The 18,913-nt window shown below is 36.9% G+C and overlaps 1 protein-coding gene across 7 annotated transcripts in view; it reads right to left on the bottom strand.

Moving 5' to 3' along the window:
- The window catches only part of POU6F2 (POU class 6 homeobox 2), a 323,051-nt gene that overhangs the window by 56,617 nt on the left and 247,521 nt on the right, over nucleotides 1–18,913 (bottom strand). For all 7 annotated transcript variants that reach the window (XR_011806837.1, XM_072033298.1, XM_072033296.1 and 4 more), the window contains one exon: nucleotides 7,560–7,706. Coding sequence is in view for 6 of the 7 variants with exons in the window: in XM_072033298.1 (XP_071889399.1) it covers nucleotides 7,560–7,706 (147 nt within the window). In the remaining variant the exon portion in view is untranslated. The remainder of the gene's footprint in view (nucleotides 1–7,559; nucleotides 7,707–18,913) is intronic.

The following is an 18,913-nucleotide window of genomic DNA, read 5'->3' as shown; positions in this document are numbered from 1 at the left end:
AATAACGTTTTCAAAAGTACTTATATGTTCCAGGCTTTTGCATCTTCCTACAGTGTCTTTACTCCATGTAATACAGCTTGCTACCAAGACCCTGGAGCTAGTGACTAATGAGCTAGATCCTACATCACCTTATTGAGAAGCCGGATTAATTAGTGCAGCCATAACACATACCACCAAGGTTTCTGGTTTCTGGGATCAGTGCTAATATGGCACTGGTTGTGATATATAAATGTACTGTCTCTTGGAGCTTCCTTGCAGTGCTCTCTTACAGTGTGTAGGCATGCCTTCAAGCACTAAGACTCCTAACACTGAATGAAACTCAGGTTCCTACAGGTATGTAAGTTGCTTTTGAAAATAAGATGTAGGCACCTCTGAAAAAAGTTATGTCAGAGATCAAAAATCTCGGCAGAGATCCAGGCAAGCCAACTACAGATCTGAAGTGTGAAGCTTGGTACTCACAAGCTTCACTTGCGAAGCTTCACTTGATCAGTTTCAAGCTCATAGGGATTTCAATCCACAATTATCCTTTCCTTGTTACATCTAACTGGAGACTTGTTACATCTAACTGGAGAGCTGTGATCCAGTATGGCTCCAGTATGTGTTTTACATTAAGGAAAAGTTCCATGTTATTCTTAAATAATGGTCTTTCCCTTGCAGTTCCTATTTGCAACTTATCAGCTCTTGTCCTGGTGTCTTCTTTTTTGGTAAGGGGAAGGGGGAGAGCGGGGAAGAGGGGAATTGTAATCTCCTCTGCTTTAAGAATTTTTAATTCAGTTCAGCAGCTGGCATGAACTACTTCATCCTAATATTATTATTATTATTTTTTTTTTTTGCAGCTTTGGAGGAAAGTGGTGGTGTTTCTACTTTAAAGTTGGAGTCTTTGTCCAAGCAGGTTACCAGATGATAATACCGTTTCTGCAACATTTTTGCAATCATTTTCTGATCCTTTTTTTCACTGTCCTTTTTTCCTTCCTGTGAGAAGGCTAGTTTCCCTCCATTAAGTATAGTGGCACCACGGTGGTTCAGAATTTCTTTTTGTTATGAGGGATTAATTGAGTATCACTTTTCCGCATTGCAGATGGTAACTGTTTTTTGTTCCACAAGTGTTTTTAAAAATGTGGATATCCAAAATTTATTAGTGACCACTGCCCATAATAGACAGAACAGTTGAGCTGGCTCTTGCCTTACTCTCTCTACCTGTCTATTTCAGTGATATTACCAAGTTGCATGAACCTGAGACTTTGGTTCATAGATTTTTATATTTATGCCACTGTGGCTAAAACTGAGGTTAGACAAACTCAACAGTAAAATAAAGACACAGTCAGCAGAAGTATGTTAAAAGAATTATTTGTCTTTTGATTCAAATTCACATGGGAGGTAATTAAACAAACAGCCTCCTTGATGTTTAGCTGTGGGGAGGGGAAACCAATGGAAAAAAATATCTTCCCTTACAACTGATCTTTGCTCATAATATGTGCCCTTTTCTTCCTGCAAACAGCCAAGCTATGTGTATTCATCTCCATGAAACTTTGAGGGTAAAAACAGAGAATAAGACTACACCCAGCAGAAATGTAATAAATTAATATGAAGGTCTGTAAAAACAGATTCTCCTGGCAATGGGTTTCCCAATAAATGTTCTTAAATGTTATTATAAATGTTCTTAAAGTATTATAATCCCCCTCCCTAGCCATTCCCTCAAATTCACCTCTTTTATTATCTCAGGCTTGTCATGAAATTTCCTTAATACATACCAATCTGATACCACCTATTCAGATTTCTGTCAATCTTCGCTTTGGGAAGACATTGTTAGCAGCCACCATTTAAACAATTATTGTTTAGCTTTTTGTGAGTACTATTAGATGTTGTGAGAGCTAAAATATTAGTGCTTAACATGTATTACAGTTGTGTAGCTGAAACAGATGTGGCCATGATAACCACTGTTAAGAGAAAAGGCTGATGGACATAGCACACCTGGAGAATAGTATGAATTAAACATATTCAGAAAAACTTTGGGAAGTGTTACTCATTACATGGCTTTGGGCCTCCTAGAACTTCTGGAAAGAATTGAAAACCAAAACCAAAACCAAACATCATCCTACTTTAAGTCCTATAGGGAGTCTCACCTTGCATTCCCGTTGAGAGCTGCCAATTTAGTTGGTTAGCGTAAAAAAAAGACTAGGTCACATGTCTGTGTATAATCTACGTTCTTGGAGAGGACTACTAATTTTGTACTAGTGTTTACACTACTTTGCATAGCTCTTTATATTGACTTGCAGCTGTCAAGAGATTCTTGCATCTGTGGTTCATTAACACTGGAAGTTTTAGAAGTAGCTTTTCATATGCATAGACTCTTTTGCTTGTCATAGCATACTCTACCAGCAAGAAAAAGGAAGAACAATTGTAGTGTTGAACAACAGGGTAAAAAAAAAAGAAAAAAAAAAAGAAAAAAAAAAAACGATGTATAACAACAAGGTAAGAGAAGCAATGTGTTCGTTCCTTTGCTTGTATGTATACACAAAATTATACTATTGTCACTAAATATGTACTTCAAAGTGATTTAGCAGAAACAGTGTAAATTCTGTAAACGTACAAACCTCAATATCAGAATATGTTACTTTGATTTTTGGTGAAACCTGCTCATAATCAGCTGAAATAAAACTGAAACAAGAACTTAAAAAAAAAAAATCTCAAATCAGTCTCCACTGTTTTTTTCTCATCAGCTTAACTAAATTGGATTAAAATACTACTTCAGATTTAAAAAATATTTTGCATTGGAGGTGAGATAGCCCCACTTCAGTATCACCAGAATAGAAGAAAAAAAGCTGAAATCACCATTTACCACACGATTTTGTAATCAGCTTACTCTTCAAAAGAAGGCAATGGCCTTGTATGTGGGAATGGATTGCTCCTAGCACCATGGCCTGTCATATACTTTCCAGATTGTGACCTCAACCACTTTAACTAAGGCAAGACAGCTGCTACACTTAGGACTGTAGATTCAGTTTGTAGGTAATTCTTACCATGAAAAAAAAAAGTTACAGAAAATTGTGAAAGTAATACTATCTATGTGTACATATGTAATAGTTGGCAAGACAGAATTTCCCTTCTGAATGAGAGATACTTTAGTGCTTTCCAAGCTAGTCCACAATGGGGACAATGCTATTTTTCAAAATCCTATTCCTTGTTTTTATTGCACATGACATATTGCATTGTACAGTAAAGTATGTGGTGACGAGAAATTCCCTGCTTATTTAATTGTGATCCTTCAATGGATTTGAAAGGAGGTGCTTTATTTCCATTTCTTTAATTTACTAGTTCTTTAGCTGATGATTTTATTAACCCTTGTGTTTGAGAACTGATGCTTAACAAAAAAAAAGAAGACAAAAAGGCCCTTGGCAGTATTGTGAAGGCCTGGAACTGAATAATGCACTTTAATAATGAGGGATAGAGCTATGGCTTTTGCTGATGGCTGTGACCGGTTCTGTGACCTGATTATGTCGCAGAGTGTCAGCAGCTGAGACACTACAAAAGGGAGCGCATCCCATCAAATCTATCTCCATTGTAATCACTCGCACTGCTGAGAGGCTTGTTAGGAGCAGGGAATCCATCAGGCCTCATTAGCACCGTTTACCATCAAGAAGCTCAAAGAGCAAATGTGTACCCTCTCATCAGAATAACGAGAACCAAAGTACTCCTATTATCTAATTGGACCAACAATACCCCTTTCTCCATTTACTTTTCTGAGCTACTTGTGGATTACAACTCTCAAAAATTAGTTATTTTTGTTAAATTGCTAGGGGGAAGCTGTGTCCAAGTATTTTCATACGCAGAAGGTTTTCATACCTCAGTAGTAAGCCATAGGCACAGTGAAGGCTGAGTTCCTTCAAAGGCATTCTTAGATTATATTGATATCACCCCTATTAAATTCTCATATGCGCTATACAATTACACCATGCATATACTGCTTTCCTATTAACCTACCAGAAAATACAATATATTCTTCTCTTTAACCACAAGACAATTCACATTGCCAACAGCTCTTATCATGCTATTTTTTTTTTTAGTCTTTAAGTTAAAATTGGTACTTTGTAATTGCTGAATTAGAATTATTATTTTTTTACCCTAATAAAAAACTCACAACTTTCTAAAAATGAAATTGAACTTAGTCAGCCTTGGTTAAAATGTATTTGATTCTGCTGATATCAAGAGACTTACATGAATGTGACTAATGGCAATTTAGTTCCATGTTTTAGTCAAGTAGAAAACTTGCTGGCAGGTAGCATTTACAGTAACTATCAGCCATGTTTCCATATTTTCGCAGTTCATCTCCTTACACAGAAGCTAAAGAGAACAGCTAAAGTAAACATGTCATGTACTTAATAGACAGTAAAACATTAAAACCTCTTAATATTTTATTTCATTTGCAGAGAAAAAAAGGAAAAAAGAGTTTCTGGTTCCTATATCTCTAAAGATGCCAAGTACAGAAATGGAACTGGGATCCTCCTATAAGGGCAGGCTGAAGCTGAACGGGTGGACAGCTTCACTTTGAAATCAGTATCAATTGACAGGGTAGAATAGAGCATTTCTGCTACTCTTGCCTTTAAATTTAAGATATAAAAGTCCAGTACTGCAAATGCTTCCTGGAAAGTGCTGAGGGCAAACAGAATGTAAGCAGCGTTACATGGGCCAATAGCTCTTCATAATATGCCTCTGAAAATGAAAATTTGATTTAGAGTCCTCTACCTGTACTATATCAAATTAATCAGGTGATCTAGACGTATTATTCCAATGGATTAGATCTCTTTGCTACAGTGGTCTTGGGGAGCTCCAGTATTACAGTTCATATTGCCATTCAAAGGAAAAAATAATCATACTTTCACTGTGAAATCAATAATTAATAACAAATATGCTATACAAATATTTGTTAATATATATAATTTTGCTATTTGGATTGTAAGGACTCCTAGACTACTGGGAATTAAGGCCATATGTCATTTAAAAGATCATTTCCCTAAATTTTCCAGAGGATCTTGGATTTGACCTACAGCTTCATGTCTCCTGGGATTACTGATCACCATATATTTAGTCAGACAGATGGACATTTACAAGCCTTGACTTCCTATAGAAGACAATATAACAGCATATAACGACAAAGATTGCACATAGGAACAGTCTGGTAAGTCATCCAGCCTTGTATTTTCAAGAGGGATTTCCGGGTGTCACACCTGTGATTCTTTGAAGGAGGCAATTTTCAAATTTCAAATTCTTAACATATCATGGAAATACAGCTCCTTAACGAGTCCTAGTAGATCATTAAAAAATGGAGGCATCCCAATTCACTTACACTCCCAATTTTGAAGAAAAATACCTTTCAGTTCTTGTTTAGTTGCTACGCTTTTAAGTTTGTTTGTTTGTTCGTGTGGTTTTCATTTGTAGGGAATGTAAAAATATGGCTTTATGCTGAATATTGTAATATTATTGTAAAAATAGGGTTTTATGTTGCACAGTTAATATTTATATATACTGCAGTGAGGTCTCCAGTACTGAGTCAAGGAACATTTGTAAAAACAGCTTATAAAAATATAACCCCTTTTAAAAAGAGCTAGGCAGACAGATTCTGTAATTTTATCCTACAATAGAGGAAGATTCTTCCTTTGTCTTCTCTTTATCTGCAACCTGTGGAATTGTAGGACTTCATGTTTTGTGTAGAATAAACAAGACTCAGTCTGACTGAATTTGTAACTTGATTTCATGTAGGATTTTTTCTTTTTAAGCATTCAATGAGTGTCCATACTTCATGTTGCATACTTCATGTTGCATACTATGTTTTCTGTGGAGAACACATAAGGGAAAAACTGCTGAACTACTAGTCTGGGTTTGTATCTTCAGCTCTTACAATGCACATTGGTGCCAAGTGCCTCATATGAGAGGTGATCGTGAACCACTTCTGGAGCACAGACAGAGACAAGCAGGCTTCTGAGTTGGAGCTGATCTGACTATGAGTTATAGGCATTATAACCAACTTTTCTTTCAAACCAATACCCCATCCCTCCAGAAATCTTAATAGGCTTTTGAGAGCCTCCATTTAAAGCTGGCTGCATAAAATGATCCTTTGATGAAAAGGGATTGAAACAAGGGTTAAAGTAGACATTGAAAGGTTATTGTAGAGGGCACATTGTTCATACAATCCTCCTTTAATATGTGTGGTGTGCACCTGCGATAAGATGATTCATTAGATAAGGCCTCACTTTGACAAGCTCCATCGTTCAACCCTCGGGGTAGTGATGGAACAATTCTGCACCCACCCAGTAAATATAACAAGGTCAGCATTTTTTTTTTTCCCTGGGACTTGGAAGGGGATAGTAAAGCTCAGGATGCATCTTCGTTTATGTATTATGTCAAAAAAGAGGGTGGATTCTATAACATGCTGTCTTTTATTTTTAATGGGCCCAAACGGAAAATGTAGCCTCTGTTCCAATTAAATAATATGATGATAGAAAATTATTGGAAAAAACATATTCTTCATGCTTTTTTTCCTTCCACAGTAAATAGTGAGAGTAGAAACTAACCTTTCATATATTACACTAGCTGCATCATTGCAATAAATGTTTACAGGGCCTAACATCCACATAAGCACTGCTGGTATTACTGTACACCTAATTTGTAAGATATAGAATAATGACATACAAATTACTCAGCTACCTGGTCCAGTTTTAAGTTATATTCACAGATCTGTTACAATGTCTTTATGTGAAAAAAGTATTTGTGTTAATTTAATTTCTGGTACCTGGAATAAAGAATGACAGTGGCCACAATATGAAAGCTACTTAAGAACGTTGCATCAATGGAGTTATTTACTTATATGAATTCAGATACATATCTTTCTGCAACATATTAAGACCAAAACTGAAATACTTCAGAACAATTAAACACCTCCCAAATGCAGGTGGTACACACTTTTACATAGTATTTACACAATATGCACAATTTATCTTTTAGATACACTCTAAACCTTGTTCAAATTTCTGTTTGAAAAATTCTAGAACAAACGTTTCTCCTAAATTTGCATTACAGACTGGCATATTCATAGCAAATTGTTTCATTTAATTAACCAGCAAACAAGTAACCAACCCAGTTAAATCCATCATGGATACTTCATTATGATTTAATTGATGTTTCTTTACTGAAAATATTTAATACCTGTCTGTCATTAGGCCTACATAAATAGAAGAAGAAAGCTGGTACATTTGTTAAGAATCACAAGGTTACTGGGCTTTTAAATAACCATATTGTCGCACTATTATGATGTTTTCTAAAGGCTGGATTTAAAAACAAACAAACAAACCCAATCCTTTTCTGTTTTGAAAAAGCTTTTTCTAACAGCTCCTAACTTCTTTCCAGTTCTTAGACTTTCCATTTCTTACCTTGTCTAGTAAATTAATATTTATTTATCTTCAATATGTGCACTTTTATATTGCTGTCATACAAGTGGAATTCATTTTTTCTCCCCAAGATCAGCCTGCCATCAGAATTCACTGTTATCTCCATCTTCTACTCACCTGTCCTTGTGCATTAGTGACGAGTTGACCTGTGACCCCCTGAAGACTGGAGAGGGCATTGCCAAAGGCCTGGGAGCTTGCTATTGAGCCCATGGCTGCTGCTGCTGCAGCCGCTGCTGCTTGACTTGCTAGTGGATTATTAACCAGCTGAAAAAAAGAAAGAAAAATCATGGTGAAACCTCTGATAAACACAGAAACAGAGTGCTAATTGGATAACGTGCAGGTGATTGTGCTTACATGGGGACAAAAAAAACCTGTGTACTTCAAAAGATTAAGCAGTTTTGAGATGTTATGATGTTTTTGTCTCTTTGACAATGAATGCTTTAAAAAAAAAGACATTCCATGTTGATATTGAAGAACAAAACTCTCTTTTATTTTTGTGCATTTTTCCAAATTTTCTTGAGTTATGCCTATTGTATTCCTTTAGATTCAAAAATCTAATGCTACAAGTGTAGCAGCTTAATCCTGCTGTTAACAGCAATCACTGAAAAAATAGCATTTGATTTGAAGGGGAGTAGAATGTTTGCCTGGTAATTTTCAAAACAGGGACTAACCAATGACTCCAGAAATGAAAAACAACAACAACAAACTAAAAACATTTCCTTTTAATTTATATAACTAAAGATCTGGTCTCAATGTCTAGGTAAATCCCAGCATGGCACTCAGCCCTGTGATAAAGTTCAGTATAAATCAGCTACAAATTCAAAAATGTCTATTTCCATTTGCAAAATCTACAAGGAAGATACTAAGCAAACTACTGTTTCTCAATTGCAAATGATTAATTACAAGACTGAAAAAAGTTTTCAGAAAGTGAGCTGTAATGCCCTCTTAGTCTCTTCTACCTGGGTGTTCTATATAAAGCACAGAGCACACTCATGGCTTTCACCTTACTGAAAAGCCATTCAGGTGGTGCTAGGAATACCAGGGAGGTACACTCATATCAGCACTTGGGTTTATCAGATGTGACAGGTGTACTCCCCTGTTGGAATGAAACATCCTCTGGGAAATGGCTCATTTACTGGATCATTCTAAGGTTTATATTTCCCCATCCTTTTCTGAGAATTTTGAACCAAGTACACAGGGATGACCAAAAAAACCAAACAAAAACACTGGGAGACATCACCCCTGACACCAATCAGAGAAACTGAATTCAACAGGCTGAAAATATAGCAAAGAGTGGGTTTGCTCCCTAAGAATCGTTGTATTTTAGCAGAGCTTGCAAATGCACAATAGTGCATTTTTTCTTAGGCTCTTTTTCTTAAGCTGATGTGAAAACACACAAACTAACTCAGGAAAACTTGACATTTGAGCTCAAATTAAAAGAATTTCTGAGTCTTAACATGAAAAGAAAACTTACAATCCTATAGAAATGGAGAGTCACAGACACCAGCAAGGGATGTGCTCTAAGACAAGCTCTGCTTCAAAATAGGCTATAAAAAATTAATCAGCGATTAGTAGATGTTTTAAGCATGTTACAGATATGAGTAGTGTGTATGTTATAGATGTTTAGAAGCCCATCAGTAGAAGATGTCAGATATGGTTATAATGTATGCTTATAAGAAACCTACTTGTCTGTTGGACATTATGAAATCTACAACAATTGATTGGTCATACATTAAAACATCTATTAATCATTCATTACCCCTTCATGAAGTATTTATAAATGGAACCTTGATATAAAGTGTTGCCTAAAGGGGTGCCTTGGGCACATCTAATCCCTCTAGAAATTGTAAAGTAAATAACTAAATAAAGATTAGTAGGAACTCTAGACAGAAAAGATGACTTTGTTGGAGAAAATATTTTGATTTGGAAAAAAAATGCTATGTTGTGCTCCAAAACCAGCCTGCTTCACTCCATGGCAAGAAAACCAAGCAGGAATAAAGCACAAAGGGGAAAACTGTAATGACTGTTTGATTAGCAGTCTTGATGAGATTTGAAAAGACCAGAGATGGGTGCAATGACCAAGGCAAAGCTCAGTCCCTGAATGTAGAGTGTAGGCAATTGCACTGACTGCACAGGGTGTGAGCCCAAATGTAGGTGAATGCACTCCTCAGTGACTTGGGTGGTGTTGTCTGAGCACAGCAGTGTAATGCCAGATAACAGAATAGATAAACTACTCATTCTGCTGTTCAAAACAGTGAAATTTCTTTATTGCACAAACTAGAAGTTGGTAAACTTTGCCTCCTCTATACCAGTTCATGGCCATCAGTGGGACTTGGAGTAACCAGTGTTACTAGCTGTAAATGCTTGGAGAAGAAAGTGGCAGCAGCCAGATTATAGGACTTTCAGAAAAGGCTGTCTTGTTAGGCACCCACAAATTACTGCACCTATGATCCTGCAGGATTTGACGGTAGGTATAAATAATAATCTTTGCATGGTTATCTAACATCAGCTAATACACTGGCGGCTATAGTTTAAGGCTTCCGTAGCATATAGGAACAGTTATTTGGGATCATAAGCAAGCTTGTAAGTAAACTACAAAGGGTTAAAGCCTGTTAAAAATCAGACATCATCTCCTAGAATCTTCTTTCCATTTTTCTTGTTCCAGTTTTCAAAAACTGTACATTTTCAAATACAACAATAAAATTTAATTACAACAAACCCTGGAGACACTCAGGATTGCTTTTAGTTGCATCACAGAGATAAGCTACTTATTAAAAATGATGGCAGAGGCTATGATATGCATAGGTACCCTGGGTAGTACTATATTCCAGGAAAAATCACAGTGAATGGGCCAACTAACAGGGTAAGAGACTTCCAAACGCATATAAAAACATCCCTATCTATTCATAAGTCTGATTAAAAAGAGAAGGTACATTTTTATTTGAGTGCTTTGGGAAGCTGTTGACTGCAAGTTATGCTCTACTAAACTGACCCCTTCTATATCAAGAACAAATTGGGTATGGAGAAATCCACCTCATTTCATTACATCTGGACCTCAGGATAACTTCTGACATATTGTATCTTGCTCTTCTTTTAAATATAACATCTCTGACTTGAGAGGTTTATGCCATTTCTTAATGCAGGTTGGATCCCTAAGAACATTTGCTTTAAATATTAGAACTATATTATGAAAGATCTCACAAAGAATCTTCCCATTTTGTTTCTGTATTTAAATAATGGTTTCATTTGGAAGGCTGAGACCTTCAGAGCTGTCAATTCCAGTGCCCAAATTTCTGCCCCCAACCATAACAACAGGTAATAGTGATCTTAGTTTAAAGTGACAGGTCAGCCTTCTCGAGGATGCCTCTGCTAATGACAAGATTATTTGGAGAAGCAAACTTTATGATGAAGAATCTCGTAATAATGAGAGTAGCTTCAGTACATTTTTCTGACTTCCCAAAGCTGAACGTTTGAAGGAAAGTCGTTCTGCTCTACCTCAGCATTAAACAGAAGCCATTCTACTGCTCACACAAATAAACTACCTCACACAAATAAACTCACACAAATAAAACTACCCTGGACGTAACGACAGGGGAATGAAAGAGGTGCTACTTTAAAGATCCTAAAACTGACGTGATGTGAGAGTTCTTAGGTTTAAGAAATAGTCTTCTAAAGGCAAAATATCAACAGAAGTGTAGTGGAGTCGATGTAAGCAGCTTCTTGAATGCCACAAGTAATTTTTTTCTCCTTCTTTTTTATTTTCTTCCTATTTCTCTCTCCCCCCCCCCCCCCCCCCTTTTTTTTTTTTTTTCCTCCAAAGCCAACCAACTTAGTATCTTGGTAAAATTACTGTGAGAAACTGAAAAACTGTCCTGCATTGTTGAATACAACGTTGGACTTGATAGCCTAGGCAGCAATTTTACATTTCTCTTTAGAGGGCTTATCCTACTGAACTTTCATTCCATTCATTTGTCAAGCAAAGAATCAGTTTCACTCATTACAGTATCACTCATTCAACAAATGTAGAGAGAAAAAAACAAATGGTTTGACTCATAAAATGAAAAGCCAAAACATTTCAGAATACCAGAGTAACACATGAGAAAGACAGACTATAACCTGAAAGGTAAGATCATTTTATGTAGTGCCAGTTTAAGAATAAAGTTATATGTTGTGGGTTTTCTAAAGGATGTTTATGAGAGCCTAAGAGTGAAGATATGCTATCTGAATGTGGTAACAGAGAAGGGAGAGACATATTGTGGAATAACAGCAGGTATAACTTAATTTTACAAAAAGTATCTGTGTTTTTCAGGAAGGCTTTTAAAATTCTGATATTTCTGGATACCTCTTAGTGATGAAATTAGTATAGAAAACCAGTATATTTGACTGGGGACTGATAGAACCTCCATTTAGCACTGGAACAGGCTGCCCAGGGAGGTTGTGGAGTCTCCTGCTCTGGAGATGTTCAAGGCCCATCTGGATGCCTACCTGGGCAGCCTGCTCTAAGGAACCTGCTTTGGCAGGGGGTTGGACATGATGATCTTTCAAGGTCCCTTCCTACCCCTACAATTGTGTGATTCTGTGATTTCTTATATTCTCAGACAACCCTTTCTGTAGGAAGCTTCACTCAAGATCAGCTACATTTACCTAAACCAATGTTCTTCAAGGGACAGAAAAACTCTAATTTAAATACACCTTAGAAGTTGAGAAGAATTTATCAATGGCTTTCAATCAGAAACACATGACAATTTTCTTTTCTATTCAGACTATGTGAAAAATGAATTTTTATTAGCATTGCACTTGCTTTTACATGAACCCTTACCTAAGAACCTAAGTGAATTTTATCTGTTTAGATTATGAGAAGAACTACACATTAAAATCTAGTGGGTTTTATTCCCATTTTTTTTCCACAGCAGCTTGTGAGACAGATTCAGCAGTCTTAAGAAGGACTTAAGAAGGACTTAAGAAGACTGTTTCAAAATGGGCATAGGCTTCTGAGGGTGCCAACTTTCACAGAATCACAGAATCATCTAGGTTGGAAGAGACCTCCAAGATCACCTAGTCCAGCCTCTTACCTAACTAACAAGTTCTCCACTAAACCATATCACCATATCCTAAGCTCTACATCTAAACGTCTTTTGAAGACCTCCAGGGATGGTGACTCAACCACTTCCCTGGGCAGCCTATTTCAATACCTAACAACCCTTTTGGTAAAGAAGTTATTCCTAATATCCAAACTAAACCTCCCCTGGCACAATTTAATTTTGTTACTGTGCTTGGCATTACCATCTGTGTTGTGTGTAGGTGTCAGGGTTTCAGTAGTGAGGGAGCTGCAGAAGAGGAGTGGAAGAAGAGGAAAACATGAGGGAACACCAAGCTCAGAGGAAGCAGGAGGTGGAGGTGCTCCACAGTGGGGCAGGTCTCTACCTGTAGGAGCACTGCTGTCCTTGGAGGACTCCATGCTGGAGCAGATGGATATTTCATAATGGCATCTGCAGCCTTTGGAGAGCATATGCCAGAGCAGCAGGAAAGTGTGAAGAGGAAGGAGCAGCAGTTATGGACTGACCATAACCTCTCATCCCCCTTCACTGCTGGGGTAGAATAAAAGGAGTCAGGAGTGAAGGAATATTGTTGAACCTGGAAGAGGGGGAAGGAAAGATGTTGCTTTATTGTTTGCCTTTTTGTTTCTCAGTCTATTTTAAATGAAACAAATTATTTTTCCACAAGTTGAGTCTGTTTTGTCCATTACAGTAATTGGTAAGCAGTCTCCCTTTCTCTATCTTGAGCCATAAGCTTTCTCATCTTATTTTTCACCCTCATCCCACGGAGGTAATGAGTGAGCAGTGGGGTGGGCCCAGGCTAACCTACCTGTATCCCCTTCCAGTCACTGTACACTATATCTAATAACAAGAGTACAGAAATATCTTCAACACCTTGAAGGTGTAGAAGCAGACCATTCCAACCTCAATGCCCCTATACTTGGTTACTAAACATGAACGAGTTGATGTGAGTACACTTTTCCTGGAAGTCCCTAGTGGCTCTTCTGGTAAATTCATTGCATTGCATTGATATTATATTCCTAATTGCTGGTTATATTCCTAATTCTTTTCAATATGCATGTATACCTTGTACAATTGATTGCTCCCTAGACCTACATTACATCTCAAAATTCCCAAAAGAATTAAAAAAAAAAAAAGACACTGGAAAGAGTGCTTCAGCTTAATCCTGGGAAAACATCTAGATGTGACAGGGATAATTGGCAAGTAAATAGAACAATCAACAGTAAGAAGACCACTTAGCCTTTATATAGAATTTTGCAGCTAAATTTTTCAACTATGGGTGCTTAAGTTCTGCATGCTTAATTTATCTTTAGTTCTTAAGCAAAAGTAAGTCATATTTTCAAGAAATTTGTGAGGACGCAGATCCCAAGAAATGAAAGCAAAAATCATTCAGATGATGTAACATTGAAAGTAACATAAGCAACATAAAATAAAGTGAGTTAGTTTTATATATAAGTATACTATGGTCAAAACTTTGGGGACTCTGTATATTTCAGATTACAGTAAGAGAATTATTATTATTATTATTATTATTATTATTATTATTATTATTATTATTATTATTATTATTATTATTATTATTATTATTATTATTATTATTTTGACCCTCCCACCAACTTTCTGTTTAGTTTATATAATAGGATAATTACAACATTTAGCTTTTATAAATGAACATGGTCAAATGTCCAGTAAAATGTCTGTCATTGAGCTTAATCATGTATAACTCTTTGAAAATATGCCCCAGCAGGCAAATGTTTGAAGCAAATCCCAAATTAGAAGAAAATATATCTGTCAACAATTGTTATTTCTAGCATTGGGATACAATCAGCTTATATCCTATACTATAAAACGTAGTTATAATAACCAGACCCATATGATAGTGTGTGAATGTTTCAGAACTGCACAGGTCTACATTTGCAAATGCTTGCAGATGGTTAGAGTTCTAAATAGTTTGCTTAGACAGACATTTTAGTATACACACATATATCAGATATTTATGTGTCAAATACAGTGTACAGACAAGGGTTCTGAAATATCTGAAAGCACTGACTGCCAGGGACACTTAAAATATCTGGTTCTCACAGATACTTAATGTGCTCATTATATACATTTATTGTGGCTGAGCTATTTGCTGTCTAAATCTATGCTGAATTTTCTATCAGCAATAAGTACTGATAGCAGTATCACTGATGCGACATGACTTGATTCAATGCAAAGTGACGCGACCTGAGGTGATGGGAAGCACGCAGCACTCATGTGTACCCTGATATGGCATGGAGAGAGGAGGATGCACAAAATTTCTCACAGTATTGTGTCAACAAGCTGGTCAAATTGGAACCAGTCTAAAAAACTGCAATAAAAATTTACACTATCAAAAAAGACATATTTTTAAGAGAGACATGGCAAAGCAAATGAAAAGCAGACTTCATTCCCAGATCTCCAGGAACAAACTACTGGCAACATGAATAATGAAGAAGATATTAGGACAGAGTCAAGGAGTGAGTGGAAAACACCCTAGCCATTTTCATTCCTGCTCCATTAGTGATGGAGAGAAAAGAGATGAAAGGGATCCTATTTGGGTCTAATCCTATGAGATAAAGTAAGTGGAAGGTGTCATCATGTCTGAGCTTATGTCTTTTATGTTTAAGAGAAGGGGAGAAAAAATAGCATGTATGTACAGAAAGGCAACTAAGATATTAGAAATATTGTAAATATATATAACTATAAAGAGCAGCTGACTCCTTTAGCAATTGGTCAGTACTTGGAGACTACCCACAGACCCAGTTCTGTGGGTTTCCAGATGTCACATTTAGCACTTTCATTTACAAGTACAAAATATTCCTGATCCATACCAGCTGACACACACTGTTCCAGATTTAAATTATCAGTCATCTTCACCAAGTATGGCAAGCTGCCAATATATTTAAGCTCTCTGTAAAACATTTATAATTGTATATTTTGTACATCACGTAAACATGCAGTAAATATAAGGAATTTACTTTATCTGGCTTGAAATTTTACAACAGTAGTAACCATAAATTGTATCGGTGGTCATAATAGAGGAAAGAGTATTTAAAAAAAAATCTGAATTCTCTAATTTTCTGAAGTAGTTCCCTTGTGTGACGAGGATGAAAGCAAAGAGCATCTCCTAAACTTTCTGAAAAGGGTTGCAACTCAGCTCATTTCAGGTTGATTAGTTCTTCGGTTCCTGCGTTTGTCTATTTTAGAATGATTTATCTGGTTTCTGAAAGATGCTTTCCCCACAAGAAAAATGGTTACTTCAGGGCTCCCTTGCTGCTAAAAAAAATGAACTCTTATCAAACGGAAATTGCCATCTGTCTTCTTGGATAAGAGCCCAGCACTTGGGCCTCAGTGATCTAGCCTCTGTAGAAAGTGTATCAACCGTGAGACACCACAAATTAATCTCCTTAATCTAAAACATTTATTTGCCTTTAATTTGGATGTGTGAATGGCACGTGCACATGTAAATGTGACTATTAGCATATATAAAGGATAACAAACCTATAAAAGTTAAAAATGCCCTGTGAGGTCACACCATGAAAATATGAGACTTCATATTGCGTATTTGAGAAAACCTTTCTGAAAATCTTGTTTTACAATACAATATACAATCATGGCACACATGACTGGAATGGTTTATTTGAATATTCATTTAAAAAACACACTTTTAGGTGCAGACTTCCTCTTTTGCCTTTTGAAGAATAAATCCTACTTAATACTTAGGGACGCATTTCTGACTGAGAACTTATAAAGGCTTCTTTAAAAATTCTAAGCCAGGTGCTCTGCAAAGACCCTCATTTTTGAAGCAGGAAATACATCAGGATTCGTTCATTTATTTATAATGCAATAACATCACTGAAAAGGTCTGTTTCCATGTAAGGCAAGTGCTTACAGTGAAGATTCACTGACTTGAATGTAAGCAAGATCAGATCTCTAAGTGGAATGACGTGGCATATTTTTCTGTTCGCTGCTTTCTGCTCTCGACTTGGCCTTACTAGATTCATCAATCTGACAAAAAGTTGTGTCTGAGTTCATTGCAAAGGTTGCTGGCAAAGATACAGATCAGTCCAAAATCCAGATCTGATTCTGAATCCACACATCTAGAAAGTGGGAAGGATTTAATCCTCTGCAGTAACATCAGTTCACCCCAGTCAAAATGACTGTAACACTATAATTGGTGCCACGTGTTTGAGAAGTTCTCTCTCTATTTTTCAGGTTTGTGTGGAGGATATATGAGCTTTCAAGTCAGTTGAGAAACTGATTTTTAATTAGACATTTGAGTTTTGAAGAAATCTCAGTATACAAAGTGAGATTTGAGAAGTGTGAACAAAGTTGAAAGAAGTGTTTCGTTTGAAAACCTTGAAGACAAAATCACAGTTCTAATAAAGTCAGTATAAGAGGTGAGTGATAGCCACTAAAACCAAGTAACCTAATTGGAAGTCTGTGTGAGAGGAGCAGGCATGCAAAAAATGGATGCTAAGCAGGACATTGTTAATGTTTTTCTTCTTGCAGTATTTTAGTATTTTATCACAGTTCAGAATGTCCAGTGATGGACTAAGAATGTGACTTCATTCAACTGCCTTCTGTCTGTTTGTCCATGGGGGAGTTACTGCTGCTACTCCTTTCTAAAGACAGAGCAAGGACCACTTCTGAACCTCTGCTCCCCCTTCACGTGTGTGAAGGCAACAGCATGAGGTGAATGTATTGCCACTCAGATGCTAGCAACCTTCTGCCACATTCACCTTTGGAAGGGCTTAATTTGACTGTAAATGTAAGAAGCCACCAGCTGACACAGGACAGAATACGGGTTAAAAAACATTGTTCTACATACATACACACATTGTTCTGTTTCTCATGAATAGTCCTGCTGTGTACATAGAGCTACGTGTACCCTGGTAACAGCCACGTATTTAACATGACAAAAACTGTGCCCTTAATGTACCTCCTACAGAAAAAGAAAGGCAGAAGGGTTAATAGTGAAATGCAGCCACATTTGAGACATTTCCACATTCCCTCCCAGGCACTTCCATCTGATTCAGTGTCAGCAAGAATCCTACTCCCCAGCTGAGCTCCAAGCCCTGCCTTAGAAGCGGCGCTGCCAGAACATGCTCATGTGTGCTGAGTGGGGCTGGGCTGAGCTCAGCTGCAACTGGGGGATTCCAGGTTTAATTTTGTCAATGTTCTCCTGAGAGGTGCAGAGAACTCATTTACCAGTTATACGAGTTATTTTAAAATTACTGTTTGCCTTGAAAGCTTAATCTTCCTCCCGCCCCCCACCTCTCCAATCCACCTTGTCCCACCTTTCTATGTTAAGACTCGTGTTGTGTTTCTTTTCTTTTCTTTTTGTTGTTGTTGTTTGCTTCTGTAGTTTTCTGTGTGTTTGTGTTATGCATGTGTCCCTTTTACACCATGCTAGACCTTCCCTCTGCTTTTACTTATTTCATTTTTTTTCTCTGATCTCTTGTCTCCAGTCTCAGCCACTTTGTTTAAGTCACTCTGGGTCTGGTCACAATAGTTTTTCCATATGGGAGTTCGTGCAGAGCTGCAAAAGCAGCCCTAAATCTACTGCATCTGTAATGCTGCCATATTAATTCCTAATCAATTTCAAAGCTGTATTTGAAACTCATATATTTCACCTCAGCAAAATCAAAATAACATCAAGTTGCCAACAGCAAATGAAACTTGGAAATATAATTAAAAACATATAGGCTAGCAATGTATTGTTTCTGAGGTCTTTGCAATTGCCACGGTGCTAGGCACTATAAATTGATGGCAAGAGGGTATATGAAACTGAGATCCTCTTATAACAAAAGCATAGCTCCATATTGCTTGAGGTAACAGAAGAACTGCTGGTAGCTGAATGTGAGTGATGACTGCAAGTATAAACTGAGGATTTTTTTTTTTTTTGCTGCAAGGATCAATTCCAAATTGGTTAAAATCTAAGGCTGAGATTCTGCAAGGACTGGTTGAAGTTAGACTGCAAGCAAGTCCTAACAATCCTGAGCGACCTCAAGAGTGTGTGTTAGCATGTTCTTGTGACTGTGATCTGTGTGCTTCAGATACAAAGATGGGATGTGATGCACCCCATGTTATACATGCAATTACACAAAATCACATGCAAATATTAATTTGCCCCTATGCTGATAGTACTGTATTTTAAACAAAAGTCATGGCAAGATTTAGTTCCTATCATCCTCTTTTTTGTATGAAGAATGTCAGAAATAATGCCTGTGTTATTATTCAGTATCTGCTACTGGCTGAATGCATAGCCTGGGGAAAGTCTAATTACCATTTACAATAAATAATTTCCTCCATATTTATTATCAATGGAAATCTACTCATAGACATTCAGCCAAGGAATTCTGCTATATGGGCAAAAATATGTACTATCTT

The sequence above is a fragment of the Anas platyrhynchos genome, chromosome 2 (genome assembly GCF_047663525.1).
Source record: "Anas platyrhynchos isolate ZD024472 breed Pekin duck chromosome 2, IASCAAS_PekinDuck_T2T, whole genome shotgun sequence".
Classification (NCBI taxonomy): Eukaryota; Metazoa; Chordata; class Aves; order Anseriformes; family Anatidae; genus Anas; species Anas platyrhynchos.
This window is presented reverse-complemented; position numbering and strand designations above follow the sequence as displayed.